This window comes from Equus asinus, chromosome 1 (assembly GCF_041296235.1).
Source record: "Equus asinus isolate D_3611 breed Donkey chromosome 1, EquAss-T2T_v2, whole genome shotgun sequence".
Lineage (NCBI taxonomy): Eukaryota > Metazoa > Chordata > Mammalia > Perissodactyla > Equidae > Equus > Equus asinus.
This window is the reverse complement of record NC_091790.1, coordinates 160,927,365-160,949,511: the sequence shown is the minus strand read 5'-3', so window position 1 is coordinate 160,949,511 and position 22,147 is coordinate 160,927,365. Positions and strand designations below refer to the sequence as shown.

The following is a 22,147-nucleotide window of genomic DNA, read 5'->3' as shown; positions in this document are numbered from 1 at the left end:
GCATGCTGAGCTGTCCTAGGAGCGAGGCCCCCGGTTTGCATGCTCTGTGTCTTTTGCCTGTGTTTAGGCCAGATCGCACTCTACGGGAGGTCCTGAGCTGTAAGAAGGGACACATTTGTAGCTCCCTCTCCTTAGCAATCTCCTCTCCTGGACATTGCCTGTCTTCCCCTTGCAGGAACCATCCCCTTTTTAAATGCCTCAAAACATCTGAGTTGCCAGGGTCCATTTTCCCTCCTCGTTGCAGCCCCTCACCCTCCCCGTTCCTAGACACGGGTTTGCAGAGTCTTCATGTCTGCTGGGCACCCCACCTGCCTCTGCCTGGTGATCATCCCGACATGAGCGTTTCTAAAACCTACTCATATATGACGTGTCTCCAGACAAGTCCAGAGAGGGTCAGACAGAGACACGTTTCGGGAGTAGCTGGGGTCTGTAAGTCCCCTGGAGTGGAGTGTGACCTGGGAAGTGAGCTCTGCTGATAGGACTGCCATTGCTGACCAAGCCGGTGCTAGGGGAGACCCAAGGCGAAGAGGGGCTTCCGAGCCCCTCCAAGCCTGTGGGGACACCTAGTGGCTTGGAGGGCACACTGGACCAGACGTCAGGAAACCTGCTTCTCCAACTCTGTCACCAGGTTTCTGTGTGTCTTTGGGAAAGTCACTTACCCTCTCTGGACCTCAGCTTTCTGGGCTATAGAACAAAGGAATTGGACAAGGTCATTTCAAAGGGCTGTTCCAGCTCTCCTTTGGGGAAGTAATGTCAATCGTCATTTGCGCAAAGCCTTTTACTTTTCAAAGTGCTTTCACATCAATGATGTCCTGCTTCTAGAGTTTTCTTGCAGGTTATTTGATTAGGTCCCATTTCCCTGACTTCACAGAAAGGAAATAGGAGGCCCAGAGAAGGGAAAAGACACTCAAGGTCACCCAGCCAATTAGCGGCAGGGCTGGGACTAGAATCCAGGTCTCCTGACTCTCATCGGGGCTGCTGTGTCCAGCTCTGCTGGGTGCACCCCACACAAAGGTACAGGTTTGAGGGGAAGGGAGGCTGAAAGGTGCTCAGGGGTGGGACCAAGTCAGCCTTAAGGAAAGGGCACCTTTCTCTAATTGGTCTGCCAGAAGGGCCACCTTGTTCTCATCGTCCATCCAGAGGAAGAAGGAATACTTTTTCAATTAATCAGTGCAGAGGGCACCTTTCTGCAGTTTGTCCATCTGTAGGAATGATTTTCCTAGTCCACACAAGGCACCTGATGTTCTAGCAACAGCCTGACTCCCAGACTGTGCCTCTTCCCCCTTGGGGCTGGATGACCAGGGCTGGCGTAGGGCCGCCGGATGAAATACAGGACACCCAGTTAAATCTGAATTTCAGATAAACAATTAATACTCGTTTTGGATAAGAATGTCTTGTGCCATTTTGGGGACACACAGCCTAGAAGAAATTTATTTTGGTCATCTGAAGTTCAATTAACTGGGCATCCTGTATTTTTATTTGCTAAATCTGCCAACCCTAGTCTGGAGGCAGTGGTGTGCTCAGGCTGGCTTGTATCAGTTCATGAGAGCCAATGGTTAATTTTTTAGGAATTTTGTGGTCCAGTTATTAAACCACTGGGCACTTGAAAGCAATCACGGTGGGAGCATTCGCACCATGGAAATAGGCAACGCCACAAATTATCCATCCATCCACTGTTTTTTTTTTTGCTTTGCTTTTTTTAGAGCTGATTGTGAAACGTTTACCAATACGCCACTGTCTAGAGGTTTCCTTGTCTTAAATGTACTGGGTGAAGACTCTGAAACTATGTGGCCGGGTGCACTACCATCGCACGGGAGTCAGATAGCATCTGAGGGTAGCTGTCAGACTTAGTATATTAGAAAACGGAAAATTCCACTCGTGTGATCCTAGAACTAGGTATGTTGGAAACTTAGGATTCTAAAATGAGGACGTTAAAATCTCAAGATTTCAGAAGATGGACTATTAGTGTTGATAGCAGGGGCTGTTACACACTACCCATTCCTAACCCCTCTCTAGAGTGTAGACGGGCCGAGGCCTGAGCCTGGCCCCATCCCTGGCTGGCCCTCCTGGCTCAGGGCCCAGGCCGCTTGCGGGCCACGATGAAACAGAGCCCTGTGTTGGCAGCAAGGCTGACGGTGTAGCTCCTGGGGCTGTGCAGGAGCTGCTCGATGTCAAAGCCGGCGTCCAGGACAGCCTGCTCCACCTCCTCCTTCTCCAGGGGCACGCAGGAGAACTGGCGCTTCCCCACCATGTAGGACTTGAGCCGCAGCGTGACGATGGTCACCAGGTGGCCGCCCGGCTTGAGCAGTGAGGCAAGGTTGCGCAGCGCGGCGCGGTAGGCGTCCAGGCTGCAGCAGGCACACTCCATGGCCAGCAGCGTGAGCACACAGTCGGCCAGGGGCAGTACAACTGGGGCCAGCGGGTTGCCCAGGTTGGCATCGCACTTGAGCACCCGCTTTACCACAGCCCGCAGCTTCTCCTCCTTCTCCCGCCACCGGTCGCTGAGGAGAGAGGGCAGGGCTCGGGGGAGGTGCATCAAGGTCCCGAAGGGAACTCCCACCCCACTGGGACCAGCAGATGGTCAAAGGATTGCTGCCCCAGCTCCCCCAGCAGGAAAACGGTCAGGGGAATGGGACCAGATCAATTGAGGGGCCTTCTTCTCTCTGATTCCATCTGGGTCCGCTCCCTGGGACCCCCCCCCCCAGAGATGGATTGAGCCCCAAGCATGGATTGAGCTTTCACTAAATGTTATTGGATAGATGGATGAATTAATGAATTAGCAACAGATAATGCATGGATGTGGCTATCTTAAAAATATAATATTGAGTGATGAAAAGCAAATCCTAGAAGAAAATATAGAGGAAATTACTCTGTTATAAAGTTCATAGATGACTAGAACTAAACAATAGGCTGCTTAGACATACATAAATATGTGACAAAAGTTATTTTTAAAAAGGAAGGAAATGTTAAATATAAAATTCATATGAGTGATTACCTTCAGTGGGGAAGGTAGCGGGCAAGAGGAGAAGCACCTGTAAGTCCTCATCGCATCTGAATACTCAGGCTGGGTGGGGGGTTCATGCCACTACGTGTAATATTCTCACAACAGGTATAGACAATAGAGGGAAGAAGGAAAAATGATAGATGATAGAGAGGTAGAAAGATAGATAGACAGACAGAAAGATGATCAATAGATAGAGGCAGACAGGCAAGAAGGAAGGAAGGAGGGAAAGATGGAAGGAAGGAAGGAAGGAAGGAAATGCCCTCCATCTGCTCTTCAGTGGTCATTCCTGGCTGGATCCCATCTCAATACAGTCCTGTAATCAGAAACTTGCCCCAAATGAGCTGTAATCCTGAAACTCAAGGGCCCGTCTACTATCCTACCCAAAGCATCTGGTCCCATCCTTGAGGGACCTACTGTCCTGAAAATGTCAGGGACAACAGAGAGGGCAGAGAGCCCTCTGAGGGGAGCCACTGATGTCCAGCCCCCAGGGAACGCCCTCCCCCACCCCTGAGCCCTACCTGTTCCCTTCTAGCTCACAGGCGAATCTCACAGCCGGGGTCCAGTCGTAGGCCCCAGGCTCCTTCTTCAGCCACTTTTCCAGCTCCTCCCGGTTGCGGTCAGTGAAGTCAGAGAGAGTGATGTCTTTGAAGGACTCACAGGCGGCAAGCACTTGGTAGATGGTAGGGCCTGAGCCGATGTCGATCAGCGTGTCCCCTTGGAGGCCCCCTGACAGAGGGAGAGAGGTCACTAAGACTGATAAGAGGCAGATGAAAGAACTGAGACCTGAGACCAACAAACACCCTGTTCCAGCCCACAGGGGATGCAGCGCCAACCATGACCATTATCATGGATACGCCAAGCACCGTGCTAAAGGCTGTATATGCATTAATTTCCGTGTACACTTCAGAACTACCCCATGCAGAAACTGCTACTTTTATTTCCATTTTAAAGATTAGAAAATTGTGTCTCAGAAAGGATAAACAATTAGCGCAATGTCTTTCAGCCAAGAGTGTAACCACTACCCTCCTGGACAGAGAACATGGGTCCCAAGCCCTGCTCTGAAGAAGATTCTGTTCAGGCTGCCTGGGAGCCTCCATGGGTGTCCAGCCCTGTCTAGCTAGCTTCCTCTGGGGAGGGCGGGCAGGAACAGGAAGCCGGGCTTGCCAAGGAGCTGACCTGGGAAGATGGCCCAGGAGTGCGTTGAGGTTACCCGGAAGCTGAAATGAAGCATGATTTCCAGCATTCTGCCTGGAGGACGGGCCTGTGGGGTCACAGCTGCCAGGTTGTTCTCTGATCCCTGCCTCCCCAACCCACCCACTCCTCCAGGCTCAGCAGCCCTTAACCCCCTCCTGTCCTCCTCACCAAGGGACTCCCCAGTTTCCTATCCCTTCCCCCAGTGCAGCAGCCAGAGTGAGGACACTGCCACAAGAGCCAGGAAGGACATGGCCAGCTCACTGTGTCACCAGGGGGAGAGTAGTTATCATTGGGAGGTAGGCCATTTACAGACGGCTCAGTTGAGTCCCTTGGAGACTGAGGGCCCTGCCAGCAGGTGTGTGACAGGACTGAGACCTCTCCCAGCTCTCTCAACTCCCCGAGTAGGGCTTTTCCAGACTCTCGTGACAGCCACATCCCACTATCCCACTGTTTGCCCTTGGCCTTCTTGGGGTCTCTGAGGCCTGACTGTGCAGGAGCTGGGCTGGGCTTGACGACCTTGAGAGCCTTCCCTGCCCCACCCCAAAGATCTAGGGGCTAACGGAGAGCGTTTGGGAACTACAAGATACTCTACTCTCCCTACCAGATTTCCTGGTCCCTACTCCCTGTGAGGAGACAGACCCCACCTCCTGCCTCACATCTGATCAAAGAGAGCGGCAGGGCCCACCAGCTCCCCACCTCAACCCCCACACCCTGTAGCCCCTAGACAGGACCAGGCTTCCACCCCGGTGGGCCACGCCAGGCACCTTCCCTTATTCCCTCTCCAGGGTCCCTGGAGAGAGGCTCAAGGGGCTGCAGGAATGAGGATCCCCCTCTGCTCACCCGGGCCGAAGGTCTTGTGGAGACACTCCAGATTAAACTTGAGCATCTCAGCCTCGGGGACGGGACCACTGTCGAAGCTGTAGAAGGTGGCCAGGTAGTCCCTGGGCAGGAAGTGTTTCTGGTACTCATCGCCCCCGGTGAAGCTGCCCTCCATGGTGGCCCTGAGTGTGTGCCGTCCTGTCTGCCCAGGTCTTATGAGGGCTCAGGATGCTCCTGGCCCCGCCCTCAGAATTTTGTCCCATCCCCTCACTCCTCCCATGCTGGCCTCTGCTTGAGCTGCCCTTCTGGAGAGATGCCCATGGACCCTCCCTCCGCCCAGCACACCAACAAACCTTAGCTGAAACTGCTCTAAACCCAGAGCCCTGACAGCTGAGGCTGCAGCCGCCCTGGTCCTGCTTCCTCGAGGGATGGACCCAGGTCCATCGATGGTGCCCAGTCCTGGGTCCTCCTCTCAGCTCTGCCAGCCACGTGCTGCTATGTGACCTTGGGCAGGTGTCAAACCTCAGTTTCCCCATGAGCATACTCATTTCACAGGCTGTAAGAACCAAAGTCACTCCCCTAAGTCACAGATATCATGAGCCTGAGGGCACAGTGAGGTCCCCATCAGTCCCCTGGTGGTCAGAGGGGCCCAGTGGCTCTCCCCAGGCCAGGTAGTGGGCATGCCAGCCCTTCTGGAGGACATTGTTCAGACCCCAGGGGGCAGAACAGGATGGCTGACTGCATCACCACGCAGGCCACTGTGTGATCAGAAATTAGCCACCACCCTCCACGAATGGGACAAGGGAGCCCCATCATGAAGCATAGCCTGTCAGAGGAGTCGGGGCTTCTTGGCTGCTGACTCGCCATGTGACCCCAGGTAAGTCACCCCCCTGGCCTCAGTCTTCCTCCTTTTAAAGGGGGAATGGCTTATAAAACCTCCCACAGACAGGAAAAGCTTGGCCTCCTTTCCTTTCCAGGAGAGAGCTCTGACTTGGCCACAAACCAGACAGAAATGGATCTGCTGCCCTTGGGGTCTGGGCCTGCTGCCCTGGAAGTGAGAAGGACAAGAACGACCTGTTCTGGCTTTAAGTAAATAAACAATGCTGACCCTGTAGGGCCTGACAAACTGAGGCTTCCACAGAGGCAGGAAAACCCAGTGGTCATTCAGGGCCTGATTTCCAAGGGGTGGGTACACGGTCAGCCTCCAGGGAGGCTTGGGGCCATGGTCCCAGCCCACAGAAGGCACTCAGAGCAGGCAGGGAGCTGGAGCTCTCACGTTATGTAATTTGAGTGTTTAATAAAGGGACAGCATTAGCAAAGGTTTGGGCAGGGTTGAGGGAAGCCACAAAGGACCTGTTACTCAGGGCTCTCCAAAGAAACAGACCAAAAGCGGGTATGTGGGTGTGTGCGTGTGTGTGTGTGTATGTATGTATGTAAAGAGGCTTATTTTAAGAAACTGGCTCACACAATTATGAAGGCAGCAAGTCCAAATCTGCAGGGTGGACCCAAAATCTGTTGGAGACCCAGGAAGACGGGAAGCTGCTCTTCTGATCTGAAGGCTGTCAGGCTGGAGAAGCAGAAAGAGCCAACTCAAGAGCCAGTGCAAGTCCAAAGGCCATCTGCTGGCAGAATCCCCTCTTGTTTAGGCGAAGGTCATCTTTGTTCTGTTTGGGATTTCAACTGATCGGATGAGGCCCACCCACATTATGGAGGGCAATTTGCTTTACTGAATGTCCACCAAGTTAAATGTTAATCACATCCAAAACTTCACAGAAACATCCAGGATAATGATTGACCACATATCTGGGCACCATGGCCCAGCTAAATTGACACAGAAAATTAACCATCACCATACTCCAGGGCTAGTGGCAGGGACCATTATCTGCCCTAGACCCAGGACAGAGAGCTGTATGGAGAAGGCCACCTGCAGCAGCCAACAGCAAAGGAGCTGAAGAATAAATACCCAGACCTCACTCTCCTCCCTCCCTCCTATATCCTGCCAAACCCGCTGAAATGCGGAAAACAATGGAACCGCTAATACAGTCCACATAGGTCAGCCTCTGGGGGCCCACAAGGACCTGAGAAGGATGGAGAGTGGATACTGAGGGACACATGGAAGGTGCCCCACACAGAATCCCATTAACATTTACAGAATTGAACTGTGGACAACTATGTACCATCCAGGGGAGACCCAGAGCCCCTCCAGGGGGATGTGGGCATCCAGGGGTCTGCCCAAGCCGGGTGGGGGGATCATTCTCCCTGGAACCGTTCACTCTGCTGCAATTGGACATCTTTGGATGAGCTGGGGAGGCCCGTCCAACTCAGAGCCCCCAGTGCCTCCTGCTACCCAGGGGAATGAATCCACAGCCCCCGGCATAGCCTCTTGCCTCACACACCTCTCCACCAGTTCCACCCTCTCCACCCCAGGGCACATCCTGACTGTGGCCTGGCCAGGGGTCTTTGCAGCACCAGGGTAATCTGCTCAAAGTCAAGTCTTGTATGGATAGATTCTAAGGAAAGGTTTCTCAACCTCAGCACCACTGACATTTCAGGCCAGATAACTGTCTATTGGGATGGGGGGCAGAACCGTGCACGGAAGGATAACTAGCCGCATCCCTGGCCTCTACCCAGTGGATGCCAGTAGCACCCAGTTCCCAGTGGTGACAACCTACAGTGTCTCCAGACATAGCCAGATGTCCCCTGAGGGGCAAAGCTTCCCCCAGTTGAGAGCCACAGTCCTGAGGTTTGCCTTCACCCAGTTGACAACATTTTGTTCATGCCAGGGCGGTTTCAGTCCCTTTTAAGAATGTCTGCATCATCTTAAGCATCTTTCCCTACTCTGACTTTTAAATAGCTCAAGGAAGTTTCCATTCCAGGGGACTTTTGCCTAATTTCAAGCAAATGAGTAAATGTCAAGCTACCTATAAAGAAAATAAGGCCACTTGCGAGCAGACCAGATAAAGAAACGGTGAATCTCCTTATCAAGATAGGAAAACTACCATCAGCACCCCACGCTCTCTGATGCCCCTGTTATCTTGCTTCTGCCTGACCCTGTGGAGTGAAGGACGAGCCCAGAGAACAAGAGAGGAGCTTGCCCATGTCAACACGACTTCTCTCTGATAAGCCACGAGCAGCCACGCAGAGCCTCGTCTCACACCAAACACCAAAATAAAGGCTACACATCTTATAACAATCAGTCACAGAAGCTATCATAATTGAATAGCAATCAAACCTCTGCATAGGGAAGGATTTCGGAAGCCTAGACAGAAGAAAGCCCAAAGGAAAAAAATAGCACACTTTATTAAAGAAAAATTAATTTGTTTATCCTGAAAAAAATTAAACGGCAAAAAAACACTGTTTTCCTTTTGGAAAAATAATTTGGCAATTATTTGCCTAAATTATTTGCCTAAATAATTTGTACTAAACGTTTTAAAACCTTGACCCAGTAATCTCACACCTGGGAATCCAGCCTAAAGCCAGAATCCAAAATACGGAAAAAGCTTAATGTGCGAGGCTATTGATTACAAGGTTATTTACAACGATGAAAATTTGCAGGTCTTACCTGTGAGCCACTAGGGAAGCAGTTAAGTCAATCTTACCTAAACCTCTCTGTGTGCTATTTACGAGGCAGCACTAAAAACTGACATTTCCAGAGGCTTTATGGTGACTTGGAGAATGATGCTGACCCAGCACTGGGGGAACCAGCAGGTGCAGATGGGCACACACAGCACAATTACAGCCCTGCAAAGACATTTCAGACGCAAGTGTCCAGAGGCAAATTGCTATATAAGAAACCCTGGGGGCCAGCCCTGTAGCCTAGTGGTTAAGTTCGGTGCTCAACTTCAGCAGCCCAGGTTTGGATCCCAGGTGCAGACCTATACTACTTGTCAGTGGCCATGCTGTGGCAGTGACCCATATGCAAAATAAAGGAAGATTGGCACAGACATTAGCTCAGGGACAACCTTCCTCAAGCAAAAAGAGGAAGATTGGCAACAGATGTTAGCTCAGAGCTAATCTTCCTCACCAAAAAAAAAAAAAATAGAGGAAGATTGGCATAGATGTTAGCTCAGGGTGAACCTTCCTCAGCAAAAAAAAAAGAAAGAAATCCTGCGACAAATATGACACACTCAATGTCACCAGTCATTTTAATCCACCTAGCATGTATGTCAATTGGATGTTAAGATGAAATTCTTTTTTAATAAATTGGATAGAGGTCTAACTTTATTTTCTTCCAACTGGATAGGCAGATGTGCTATCACCATTTATTATTTAACAGGCCCTTTTCTCAGTGCATGGATAGTACAGCTTCTATTCATTTCAGAAAAGGGGGAAATTTACATTTAACACAATAAAATTAAAGTTTATATTCTGTTGAAATCCAAAACCCTGAAAAATAAATGTTGACTGTCTTTGATTCTGGGTGGTGGGACTGAGGGGCTTTACTGCTCAGAGTGTGGTGGCCTCAGTGTCACCGGGGATCTGTTAGAAACGCAGAATCTCAGAACCAGAATCTGCTTTCTCAGTGAGTGGGACAGCATAGTGCGATGGGTGGCGAATAAGGTTTGCAGTCGGTCTTTATTTTGGCTTTGGACACAGGCCTTGAATTGGAACCTAGACGCCACCACTTGCTGGCGGGGCCACTGTGGAAAAGGCACGTCACCTTCAGCTTCCTCATCTCCCCGGGGGGGTGGGGTGTCAATGTCGACTTTGCAGGTTGTTATGAAGATGGTAGAGGACGGGGGATGCCTGGCACACAGTAGGTGCTCTGTAGGCGTTAGGGACCTTTCTAGGTATCCTCTGTGGTCCTGCTCCTTCAACATCCATGGGAGGGCCAGCCCACTACAGGCCCAGGCTTGCCCATCTGCAAAATATGCTTGAGTTTGCTGCCTGGACTCTCTGCTCTCAGGTGAACATTTGAAAGAGATTTGGCAATGCTTTTTTGAATATAAAACTTTTTATTTCGAGATCATTGTAGATTCACATGCAGTTGTAGGAAATAATACAGAGAGATCCACGTCCCCTTTACCTAGTTTCCCCCACGATAACATCTTTCAAAGCAAAAGCAAATATCACAACCAGGATGCGACATTGACCCAATCCGCTGCTCTAATTCAGCTTTCCCAGCATCACTGTACTTGTGTGTGCGTGCATGGGCGTGCATGTAAGTTGTGTGCAATTTTATTACATATTCTGTTTATCTACAGCATGTAGATAACGATGACAATGATGTAAATCGTTTGTCCAAACACAGGCATCCCAGATTCTCAGGGGTCCTGACTAAGTTTACTTCTGCCCTAAGCAAAAAGAAAGGATGGATTAAGCAAATGCAGAGCATAAATAGGACTGAAAACAAGGCGATATTTAATTAAGTTCAGGACAAACTGTTTTCAAGAGCAAGCTCACTGACCTCCTCAGGGAACCTTGGCCATCTAGGGATCTCGGGGATCCTGTTTCCTCAGCCTCAGGGGCCTCTCCACTCTGGTTCTCATTTTCCCACCAAACCCAAAGAAGGAAGCATTCTTGACCCTCTGTCTGTCTGTGCTTTTGTCTCTCTCTCTGCCCATCTGTCTCTCTCTGTGTTCTCACTGTGCCCCTGTCCCTCTGTTTTCTCTCCCTCCTCCATTCTCTCCCCAGCAGCACCTACACTCAAAACACTGCCTCTTGGGACCCGAGAACATGGAGCGCATGTTGGTGACCCTGTTGCATCCGCACATTCTTGATGATTATCAGCCAGAAAAACTAACACCGTGGCGCGGCTCCTTGTGTGTGGAATCTGAGCTCCTCCCGGAGAGGGAGGGCCTGGTCTGAGGAGATCAGGACACTGCCAGAGGGAGGAAGCTGGGGAGGGGCGGGGGGGCAGGGGAGGACACATCGGCACTGCAGGAGTCGGGAGATGCAGGGGGCGCCCAGCTGAACGGAGGTGAGGAGACTTCCTGAAGCAGGCACCTTGGCAGCAGGCCTTGAGAAATGGATAGGTAGGTGTTAATGGAGAAGGGAGGAGGGAGAAAGCAGGGAGAAGAAGGCAGTGCACTTGGTTTTAACATGAGGCGAAGATCCTTTCCACCTAACTCATCGCCATGTCCCCCTGCCTTCCCTGATTGGCTGAGACACTTACAAACCACTGGCTCGGGGACCTGATGTGTGCCAGGCTGTGTCCCACCCTCCAGCTGTCACTCACCTGCACCCCGGGTGAGTCTGGGGGTTCACAGCCTAGGGGCTACCCAGAGGCAGGGTCGTGTCTCCTGTGTGGCATGTCCTGGGGAAGGGCAGAGCCTGGAGTCCTTCTTCTCCATCTACCATAGCTGGGCGTGGCATTGGGGTGCCCCCCCCAACACCTGGCAGATGCGTCTCCTGCAGGAGGAATGGGAGGCGACATCCTGATCAACATTGGCCCAGGGCCTCACCATCTACCTGCTGCTCTCGGCCTGTGAGGCCTTCCAGGAGGTCATGGCCACAGACTACACGGAGCAGAACCTCCAGGAGCTGGAGAAGTGGCTGAGGAAGGAGCCAGGGGCTGACGACTGGTCTCCAGCCATGCAATACGTGTGTGAGCTTGAAGGAAACAGGTCCCCAAAGGTCACCATCCCTCTCAGACAAGGTCCCCCCATCCCCCACCAAGCAGAGTGTGAGCCCACCACCGCTTCACCCACGTCTTCCTACACTTCCTCCTGACCACTTGGGCCTCATCAGCCCAAATGCCCTCCCTTTGAGTGAGTCCCTCCTCTAGTCTTAGAGCTGCCTGTGCTCTTTGCTTCAGTTGCCCTACTCTGCGCTCCACGACATTGTATTCCACCCATCCTGTGGGGCCAGCTTCAGTCCCACCTCCTCCTGGAAGCCTCCTCAGATTGCTCCAGCCCACACATCTCACTTTCCTCTGAAAACCAGTGGTTCAGCTTCTCCTTTAACCTAATGCTGGAGGGGCACTCATCATGGAAAGACACAGCTTCAGGGAATCCCCCGAATTTGTCCCTTCAGTGCTGTGGCCACACCCCACAGACCAACAGCATTAACTCCCTCCAGGCACTCACCCCATCTGGGTCACAGAGAGCGAATGCATCTCCTGGAGCCCCAGCGGGGCCAGGCGGGATTCTGGTCCTGAAGCTACAGCCAAGGAAACTGAGGCCCAAACCTGGAGAGTGACCTCTAGGCCACCTTAAAGCCAGGACAAAGACCAGAGTTTAAGACTCCTGCCCTAACTCTGGGCCACGGGGGCCTGACCTGGCCACAGGTAGGGTCAGCCTGTAGAGGGGCAGGGCCAGAGGGCCTCTGAGTGCAGGGCCTCTGCGGCAGCCCGGCCTGCACTTCCTTGGCTCCTGCCGCCCTTCGTGGGGCAATACTGAGGTCCGGGCCTCCCTCTTCTGGGGGCTGGGGATGCTGCAGTGAACCAGACAAGGTCTTGTGCCCATGAGCTCACCTTCTAGTGGGGAAGACTACAACCGAGTCAGAGAAGAGATTCAGGTAAAGACAGCTGTTCTGGAGAGACAGCTTCAGCTGGGTAGGGGCCTCGAGAGAGGTGGGGGTGCTGTGTTAGGTAGGACCATGTCTACAACACCTTGGGCTGCCATCGCAAAATACCACAGCCTGGGGCCTTAAACAACAGCCGCTTATTTCTCACAGTTCTGGAGGCCGGGAGCCTGATATCAGGGTGCCAGCAGGTGGGGTTCCATCGAGGCCTCTTCTAGCTTGTAAGTGGCTACCTTCAGCTGTGCCCTCCCACGGGAGAGATGGAGAGAGAGCAAGAGCTCCAGTGTCTCTTCTTTTAAGAGGTTCTCATCCCGAGATTGTGTACGGGAGGCGGAGCAAAATGGCAGGGTAAGCTGACCCAGGACTCTCTCCCCTCCAAAATAAAACCAAAGAAATGGAAAAACTGAATTTCAACCAACGACCCCTAATGCCAAGACTGTCAGAGACCTATGGAGTAAGAAGACAGAGAACAGAGAGGCTGTAGCCACCCTGGGAGGAGCTGGAACAGGGTAGGAGAGACCTTTACTCCTCCCCTAGAGACTGGGATCACTGCCGTGGGTGCAGGAAGGAGCCGGGGAGGGGCCTCGCGACCAGGGGATCGTCCAGGACACCTTCCACTGGTGCAGTGGAAACCCGCTGATGGGGGAAAGCTTCCATGTGCGGGGACCCCATCAAGCCAGGGCCCTGAGAGACCAGAGAACAGAGCTGATCCGAATCCAGATCGGCTTGCGAGAAAAACCACCCCTCCTCCCCCAACCCGCACTGGGCGCTGCCATCTTGCCTGAAGGCATGGGGCTCAGAATGTGTGGTGCTCGACCCCCCCCCCCATCTAGTGGCAACAGGCTGTAAGCTCCAGACCACAAGGAAAACAATAAAAGCACAAAATTAAGTCCTGAGGACTTGGAAATAAGTAAACTAAGTGAAAATGAGTTCAGAGCAGCTATCATCAAAAAACTCAATGAGGTAGAGAGAAAGATAGAGTAAGAAGCCAACGAGTTCTGGAGTTACTTCACAAAAGAGATTGAAATTATAAAGAAGAATCAAACAGAATTACTAGAGATGAAAAACACAATGGACCAGATAAAACAGAATATGGATTCCCTGAATGCCCGTGTAGACACCATAGAGGAGCAAATTAGCATAATCAAAGATAGGCTGAATGGCTCCAGATAGAGGAAGAAAGAGAACTAAGAATTAAAAAGAATGAGGAAAATATTAGAGAGATAGCAGATTCAATGAGGAGAAAGAATTTAAGAACCATAGGAATTCCCGAGAACGTGGAAAAGGAAAATGGAGCAGAAAGTGTGCTTAATGAAATTATTGAAGAGAACTTCCCAAATCTAGGGATCGACGGAGAAATGTGTGTGGAGGAAGCTTTCAGATCTCCTAGATGTGTCAATGTAAAAAGACCTACTGCAAGGCATATAGTAGTAAAAATGGCAAAAATGAAAGACAAAGAAAGAATACTCAGGGCAACAAGACAGAAGAAGAAAACCTACAAAGGAACTCCTATCAGAGTTTCAGCAGATTTCTCTACAGAAACCTTACAAGCTAGGAGAGAATGGAGTGACATATTCAAAACTTTAAAAGATAAAAATCTTCAGCCAAGAATACTCTATCCAGCAAGAATATCCTTCAGCTATGAGGGAGAAATTAAATCTTTTCCAGACAAACAAAAGTTAAGGGAATTTGTAACCAAAAGTCCTCCACTACAAGAAATCCTCAAGAAGGCTCTCATACCTGAAAAAAGAAAAAAGGGAGAAAGGGGTCACAAACCACAGAGTAGGGAGACAGATAGATAGAACCAGAATAGGATAGCAAATATTCAACTATAACATAAGGATAAAGGTAAGGAAACTACCAAATCAAAGACGATCTTATCACTCTAACTACAAACTCATAACATGAGTTGGAATAAGAAATGAAAATAATAATTTAGGAGGGGAAGAGCAAAGGGACTAAATCAGTCTAGGACAAGTAAGAGAGCACCAGAGAATAGACTATATTATACACGAGATTCTAAATGCAAACTTCAGGGTAGCCACTAAACTAAAAAACAGAACAGAGCCACAAAACATAAATAAGGAAAAATCTAAGAAACCCAGCATAAGAAATTGCCGTAGTCAATGGGTAGGCTAAAACATACAGGACGAGAAACAAAGGTAAAGCGGGAAATCCAGATAACGAGCGACAGATTGACAGCATTAAGTCCGCATGCATCAATGAACACCCTCAATGTAAACGGATTGAACTCTCCAATAAAAAGACACAGAGTGGCAAAATGGATTAAAGAACAAGATCCAACAATCTGTTGCCTCCAGGAAACACACCTCAGCCCCAAGGACAAACACAGGCTCAGAGTGAAGGGGTGGAGGACAATACTTCAAGCTAATAGCAAGCAAAAGAAAGCAGGTGTTGCAATTATTATATCAGACAAAATGGATTTCAAAATAAGGCAGGTAAAGAGAGACACAGAGGGACAATATATAATGATCAAAGGGACACTTCATCAAGAAGAAATACCGCTTATAAATATCTATGCACCCAACATAGGAGCACCAAAGTTCATAAAGCAACTATTAACAGACCTAAAGGAAGATGTTAAAAACAACACAATAATAGTAGGGGACCTCAACATCCCACTCACATCAATGGACAGCTCATCCAGACAGAAAATCAACAAGGAAACAGTGGAGCTAAATGAAAAACTAAAACAATTGGACTTAATAGACATATATAGATCACTTCATCCTAAAACAGCAGAATACACATTTTTCTCACGTGCACATGGGACATTCTCAAGGATAGATCATGTGTTGGGAAACAAGACAAGCCTCTACAAATATTAAAAAATTGAAACAATAAGAAGCATCTTCTCCAATCATAATGCTATAAGGCTAGAAATTAATTACAAGAAAAAAGCTGAGAAAGGCACAAGGATGTGGAGACTAAACAATATGCTACTGAACAAGCAATGGATCATTGAAGAAATTAAAGAAGAAATCAAAAAATACCTGGAAACAAATGAAAATGATAACACGCCATACCAACTCATATGGGATACAGCAAAAGCTGTATTAAGAGGAAAATTCATCGCAATACAGGCACATCTTAACAAACAAGAAAAATCTCAAATAAGCAATCTTAAACTACACCAAACTGAACTAAAGAAAGAAGAACAAATAAAGCCCAAAGTCAGCAGAAGGAGAGAAATAATAAAAATCAGAGCAGAAATAAATGCTATTGAAACGAAAAAGGCGGTAGAAAGGATCAATGAAACAAAGAGCTTGTTCTTTGAGAAGATAAATAAAATTGACAAACCCATAGCCAGACTTACAAAGGAAAAAAGGGAGAAAGCTCAAATAAACAAAATCAGAAATTAAAGAGGAGAAATAACAACAGACTCTGCAGAAATACAATGGATTGTAAGAGAATACTACGAAAAACTATATGCCAACAAAATGGAAACGTAGAGGAAATGGATAAATTCTTGGACTCCTACAATCTCCCAAAGCTCACTCAAGAAGAAGCAGACAATTTGAACAGACCAATCACAAGGAAAGAGATTGAAACAGCAATCAAAAACATCCCAAGGAATAAAACCCCAGGACCAGATGGCTTTCCTGGGGAATTCTACCAAACTTTCAGAGAGGATTTAATACCTATCCTTTTCAAGCTATTCCAAAAAATTAGGGAGGATGGAACACTTCCTAACACATACTATGAGGCCAACATCATGCTGATACCAAAGCCTGACAAGGACACCATGAAAAAAGAGAACCACAGGCCAATATCACTGACGAACATAGATGCAAAAATTCTAAACAAAATTTTGGCAACCAGAATTCAGCAATTCATCAAAAGAATCATACATCAGGATCAGGTGGGATTCATACCAGGGACACAAGGATGGTTCAACATCCACAAATCAATCAATGTGATACACCACATCAAGAAACTGAGGAATAAAAACCACATGATCATCTCAATAGATGCAGAGAAAGCATTTGACAAGATCCAAAAGCCACTTATGATAAAAACTCTGAACAAAATGGGCATAGAAGGAAACTACCTCAACACAATAAAGGCCGTATATGACAAACCCACAGCCAACATCATACTCAACGGGCAAAAACTGAGCGCCATCCCCCTGAAAACAGGAACAAGACAAGGATGCCCTCTATCACCACTCTTATTTAACATAGTACTGGAGGTCCTGGCCAGAGCAATCAGGCAAGCAAAAGGAATAAAAGGAATCCAAATAGGGAGGGAAGAAGTGAAACTCTCGCTGTTTGCAGGTGACATGATCTTATATATGGAAAACCCCAAAGAATCCATTGGAAAACTCTTAGAAGTAATCAACAACTACAGCAAAGTTGCAGGGTATAAAATCAATTTGCATAAATCAGTAGCATTTCTATATTCTAATAACTAGCTAACAGAAAAAGAACTCAAGAACACAATACCATTCACAATCGCAACAAAAAGAATAAAATACCTCAGGGTAAATTTAACTAAGGAAGTGAAGGACCTATATAATGAAAATTACAAGGCCTTTCTGAGAGAATTGGATGATGACATAAGGAGATGGAAAGACATTCCATGCACATGGATTGGAAGAATAAACATAGTTAAAATGTCCGTTCTACCTAAAGCAATCCACAGATTCAACGCTATCCCAATCAGAATTCCAATGACATTCTTTACAGAATTAGAACAAAGAATCCTAAAATTCGTATGGGGCAACAAAAGACCCCAAATTGCTAAAGCAATCCTGAGAAAAAAGAACAAAACGGGAGGCATCACAATCCCTGACTTCAAAACATACTATAAAGCTACAGTAATCAAAACAGCATGGTACTGGTACAAAAACAGGCACACAGATCAATGGAACAGAATTGAAAGCCCAGAAATAAAACCACACATGGATGGACAGCTTATCTTCGACAAAAGAGCAGAGGGCATACAATGGAGAAAAGAAAGCCTTTTCAACAAATGGTGCTGGGAAAACTGGAAAGCCATATGTAAAAGAATGAAAATTGACCATTCTTTTTCACCATTCACCAAAATAAACTCAAAATGGATCAAAGACCTAAAGGTGAGACCTGAAACTATAAGGCTTCTAGAAGAAAATGTAGGCAGTACACTCTTTGACATCAGTATTAAAAGGATCTTTTCAGACACTATGTCTTCTCAGAGAAGGGAAACAATAGAAAGAATAAACAAATGGGACTTCATCAGACTAAAGAGCTTCTTCAATGCAAATGAAAACAGGATTGAAACAAAAAAACAACCCACTAACTGGGAAAAAATATTTGCAAGTCATATATCTGACAAAGGCTTAATATCCATAATATATAAAGAACTCTCACAACTCAACAACAAAAAGTCAAACAACCCGATCAAAAAATGGGCTGGAGACATGAACAGACATTTCTCCAAAGAAGATATACGGATGGCCAATAGGCACATGAAAAGATGCTCATCATCGCTGATCATCAAGGAAATGCAAATCAAAACTACACTAAGATATCACCTTACACCCATTAGAATGACAAAAATATCGAAAACTAATAGTAACAAATGTTGGAGAGGTTGTGGAGAAAAAGGAACCCTCATACACTGCTGGTGGGAATGCAAACTGGTGCAGCCACTATGGAAAAAAGTATGGAGATTCCTCAAAAAATTAAAAATAGAACTACCATACGACCCAGCTATTCCACTACTGGGTATCTATCCAAAGAGCTTGAAGTCAGCAATTCCAAAAGTACTATGCACCCCAATGTTCATTGCAACATTATTTACAATAGCCAAAGACATGGAAGCAACCTAAGTGCCCATCAACAGATGATTGGATAAAGAAGATGTGATATATGTATACAACGGAATACTACTCAGCTGTAAAACAGAACAAAATCATTCCATTTGCAGTAACATGGATGGACCTTGAGGGAATTATGTTAAGTGAAATAAGCCAGTTAGAGAAGGATAATCTCTGTATGACTCCACTCATATGAGGAATTTAAAAATGTGGACAAAGAGAACAGATTAGTGGCTACTAGGGGAAAGGTGGGGTGGGGGGTGGGCACAAAGGGTGAAGTTGTGCACTGACAAACATTAATGTACAACTGAAATTTCACAAGATTGTAACCTATCATTAACTCAATAAAAAAAAATTATATTGTACAGGGCCGGCCCCATGGCCTAGTGGTTAAGATCATGCGCTCCACTGCAGGCGGCCCAGCGTTTCGTCAGTTCGAATCCTGGTGCGGACATAGCACCGCTCATCAAGTCATGCTGAGGCAGCGTCCCACATGCCACAACTAGAAGGACCCACAACTAAGAATATACAACTATGTACCGGGGGGCTTTGGGGAGAAAAAGGAAAAAAATAAAAATCTTAAAATTTAAAAAAAAGAAAAAAGGCACTCATCCCATGACCTCACCTAACCCTAATCACCTCCCCAAGGCCCCTCTCCCTTGGGGGTTCGGGCTTCAGCACATGAAGGGTGAGGGGGGCACATTCAGTCCAGAGCAGAGGGAAGAGAAGGCCTCTCCAGGGAGGAGCCCTGGGGGCAGCTGCCTGGGTGAGGCGAGTGCGGGAGGACGGGAAGATCTGGGCGAAGGGAGTCAGGCACAGGGCACAGCAAGGGCAAAGCCCCGGCAGCAGAAAAGAGCTGGCCACAGGCTGGAGGCCCAGCAGGAAGGTCCGAGTGCATGGTGCGGAGTGAAGGAGTCAGGTATCTGGGAGGGCAGCCGAGGCCACACCCCACAGGGCCCGTGGGGAGGAGTGCACACTGTAGGATGAGTCTCCTGGCCACCAGAGTGTGAAGGGACATGGGAGGATCTGTGTGTTTAAAGAGCCAGGGGCTGCAGGCAGGGGGAATGGGGAGTTACTGCTTAATGGGTACAGAGTTTCTGTACGGGGTGAGAAAAGTAGATAGTGATGATGGCTGCACAACACTGCGAATGCAAGTAATGCCTCTGAATTGTATGCGTAAAAATGGCTTAAATGTCAAATTTTTTGTTATATGTGTTTTACAACTGAAAAAATTAATAATGTAATATTCCAAAAATTGAATTATTAAAAAGAAAGAGGAGGGGCTGGCCCCATGGCCAAGTGATTAAAGTTCCACGGGCTCCACTTTGGTAGCCCAGGTTCACGGGTTCAGATCCCAGACGTGGACCTGCTCCACTCATCAGCCATGCTGTGGAGGTGTCCCACATACAAAGGAGAGAAAGACTGGGACAGATGTTAGCTCAGGGCTAATCTTCCTCAGAAAAAAAAAAAAGAGGAAGATTGGCAATGGATGTTAGCTCAGGGTGAATCTTCCACATCAAAAAAAAAAAGAAGGAGGAGGAAGAGGAGCATGAAGGAGTAACCAATGTCAAATCCACTGTCACCTACCAGCTGTGTAGCCTTGAACATGTCACTCAACCTCCCTGTGCCTTAGTTTCCACATCTGTATGATGGGGGAAATACTATCGCCCTCAAAGAACTGCTGAGCCGGATAGATCACTGGCCTTGTCCACAGGAAGCACCCTGGATGGCAGTGAGGGGCGGGGGCCCTGCTCATAATTTTCATCACCACCGCTGTGACCCTCCCCATAGAAGCAGGTTGCCGAGAAGGAGGCTTGGCTCGGAAGGACAGTCACGCGGTGGCTGAAGGGCACTGTGACCCAGCCAGACCCGCTGGGGCCGGCCCAGGTGCCGTCAGCCAACTGTGTGCTGTCCCTGCTGGCCTTGGAGAGCGCCTGTCCCCATGTGGACACTCACTGGGCAGCCGGGTGGAGCTTGGCCAGTCTGCTAAAGCCAGGCGGGCACCTGGTCACCATGGCGGCCCTGCGCTCCTGGCCCTACATGCTGGGCTCCGAGAAGTTCTTCGGGCTCTGCCTGGGGAAGCAGACGGTGGAGAGGGCCATGCAGGAGGCCAGCTGCCAGGTGCTGAGGTGCCACTACCACCCCATCAGCTACTCAGAGGCTTACTCCAGCAGCGAGGTCACCGGCAGGGGCCCGGGTGCCTGAGGCCAGCCTGCTGGAGGAGGCCTGCCCCAGAGGAGAAGTCAGGACCAGCGTTTCTAGAGTCTCACCCCGCAGGCCCCCTGAACTCCAGCCCTTCACTCTGATTCCTTCGTCCCAAGGTCCCAAGTGCAAAGCAAGGGTCTGCCCCGTGCCCAGCCCAGGGATCTGCCCCCCACTCCCCTGCCCTATTCATCCTGCACCACAGCTCAGGAAAATAAAGTGGCTCAGCTGGATGCTGTCTTGAGTTATGTTCCCCCAGAAGCAGACCCCGAGACAAGGATTTGAGTGCAAGTAGTTTATTTGAGAGGGAAGCCCAGGAAACACCAGCAGGAGCATGGCAAGGAAAGGGTGAAGGCAGGCAGTCCATAAAGGGTGTGTCATCACTGGAGCAACTGGAGCAATTGGCTGGGGGCCTCGGGGGACAGGCACATGCCTCAGAGTCACCCTAGCTGAGGGAGCTGGCGCCTTTGTCCACCCACTCCCTCAGTTGAGGTCTGCCCGGGGCATTCGTCGGCCAGCATTTTCAGCCTATCTGCTCCCGGGCAATCGGGGAGAGAACCTTGGGCACAGACTTGCAGGCGCTGGCCGCTAGAAGGTGGGCCAAGCAGGCCAAGGGGGTAGGGAGACCCCGAGAGCATCTGCAACAGACACAAATGTCCCACTGACTGCAGTGTGGGACCGATTCAGGCAGCCGGGCCCTTCTGCTGGAGGAGCAGGACCTCGGGTTCTCAAAGCCCAAAGGCGTCTGCCAGAACTAGGTGATTTCTAGGCCGAACTCCTGGGCCTCCTCCGGTAGTGAAACTGAGGTCTGTGAGGGGAGAGGCCTGGCTCCTGAAGGCTCAGTGAGTCAGCTGCAGCCTGGGTCCACGTTGTGATGGATCTGGGGGAGATGGAGCTGACAGGGAGTGGGGTGCAAGGTGGGACCTGGAAGGCTCCAGGGCGGGCAGGGGCCTGCATCCAGCCTGTGGACCCTGTGCCTTGCTGAGGTCATCCCATGTGCCCAGCAACCCCGCGCTTAGGAGGGGAACCAGAGGTTCCAGGGCAGCTCCACGAGTACGTGTGAGTCCAGGTTACTATGGACCTGGCAGGTGATGGAGCCTCAGGGAATGGTCAGCTGAACCAGGCCCTGCGGGGCAGGGAGTCAGCCTGCTCCACCCACGTGGCCAAGAACATGAGCTCTCGGTCCTTTGGGAAGGCCTACGGTCACGTCTCTAGAAGAACCTTCCCCAAGTCCTGTGTCTTTCAAGACCTTCCTTGTCCACACAGACAGTCAGCTCACACTGTAGTCAGCTCCCGTCACTGGGCTGACATGTCCTCTCTGGGATGTGGGAGGGCCATCCGCCTTTCTCCCCCCAAGCCCGGCTCACAGGATGTCCTTAACACTCTCTGAACTGTGGCACAGGCCCCTCGCTGGGTTTTCAGTTCCCAATGTTCCAATCCCCGTCCATCCTCCACCGAGCCGCCTCCCAAAGCAAATGCAGTCATGTCTCTACCCTGTTGGAACCTCGGCCTGCAGGATGAGGTCCTGACACAAAACAGACCAGCAGGCCCCCCACCACCTGGCTGCTACCTGGGGCCCTGCAGCCACCACGCAGGCCTCTCTGAACCAGTCCAGCGAGCTCCTCATTGCATGCCCTTGCTGC

General features: G+C 49.4%; 1 protein-coding gene and 1 pseudogene across 1 annotated transcript; one reads left to right on the top strand and one right to left on the bottom strand.

Annotated features, from left to right (window-relative positions):
• Positions 1-763: 763 nt before the first annotated feature.
• On the bottom strand, positions 764-5,242 carry LOC106831065 (indolethylamine N-methyltransferase). The gene is made up of 3 exons (XM_014841062.3): positions 5,039-5,242; positions 3,523-3,730; positions 764-2,501 (listed from the first exon to the last, which is right to left on the bottom strand). The coding sequence occupies exons 1-3, from the start codon at positions 5,190-5,192 to the stop codon at positions 2,072-2,074; spliced, it is 792 nt and encodes a 263-aa protein (XP_014696548.2). The 5' UTR covers positions 5,193-5,242; the 3' UTR covers positions 764-2,071.
• Positions 5,243-10,005: 4,763 nt separating this feature from the next.
• On the top strand, positions 10,006-20,575 carry LOC106830978 (indolethylamine N-methyltransferase-like; annotated as a pseudogene).
• Positions 20,576-22,147: the final 1,572 nt, after the last annotated feature.

Coding starts and splice junctions, on each gene's coding strand:
- LOC106831065 (XM_014841062.3), bottom strand. CDS start 5,192: ATGGAGGGCAGCTTCACCGGGGGCGATGAGTACCAGAAACACTTCCTG. Junction 3,731..5,038: donor CCACAAGACCTTCGGCCCGG/GTGAGCAGAGGG, acceptor TCCCTCTGTCAG/GGGGCCTCCAAGGGGACACG. Junction 2,502..3,522: donor TGTGAGCTAGAAGGGAACAG/GTAGGGCTCAGG, acceptor CTCTCTCCTCAG/CGACCGGTGGCGGGAGAAGG.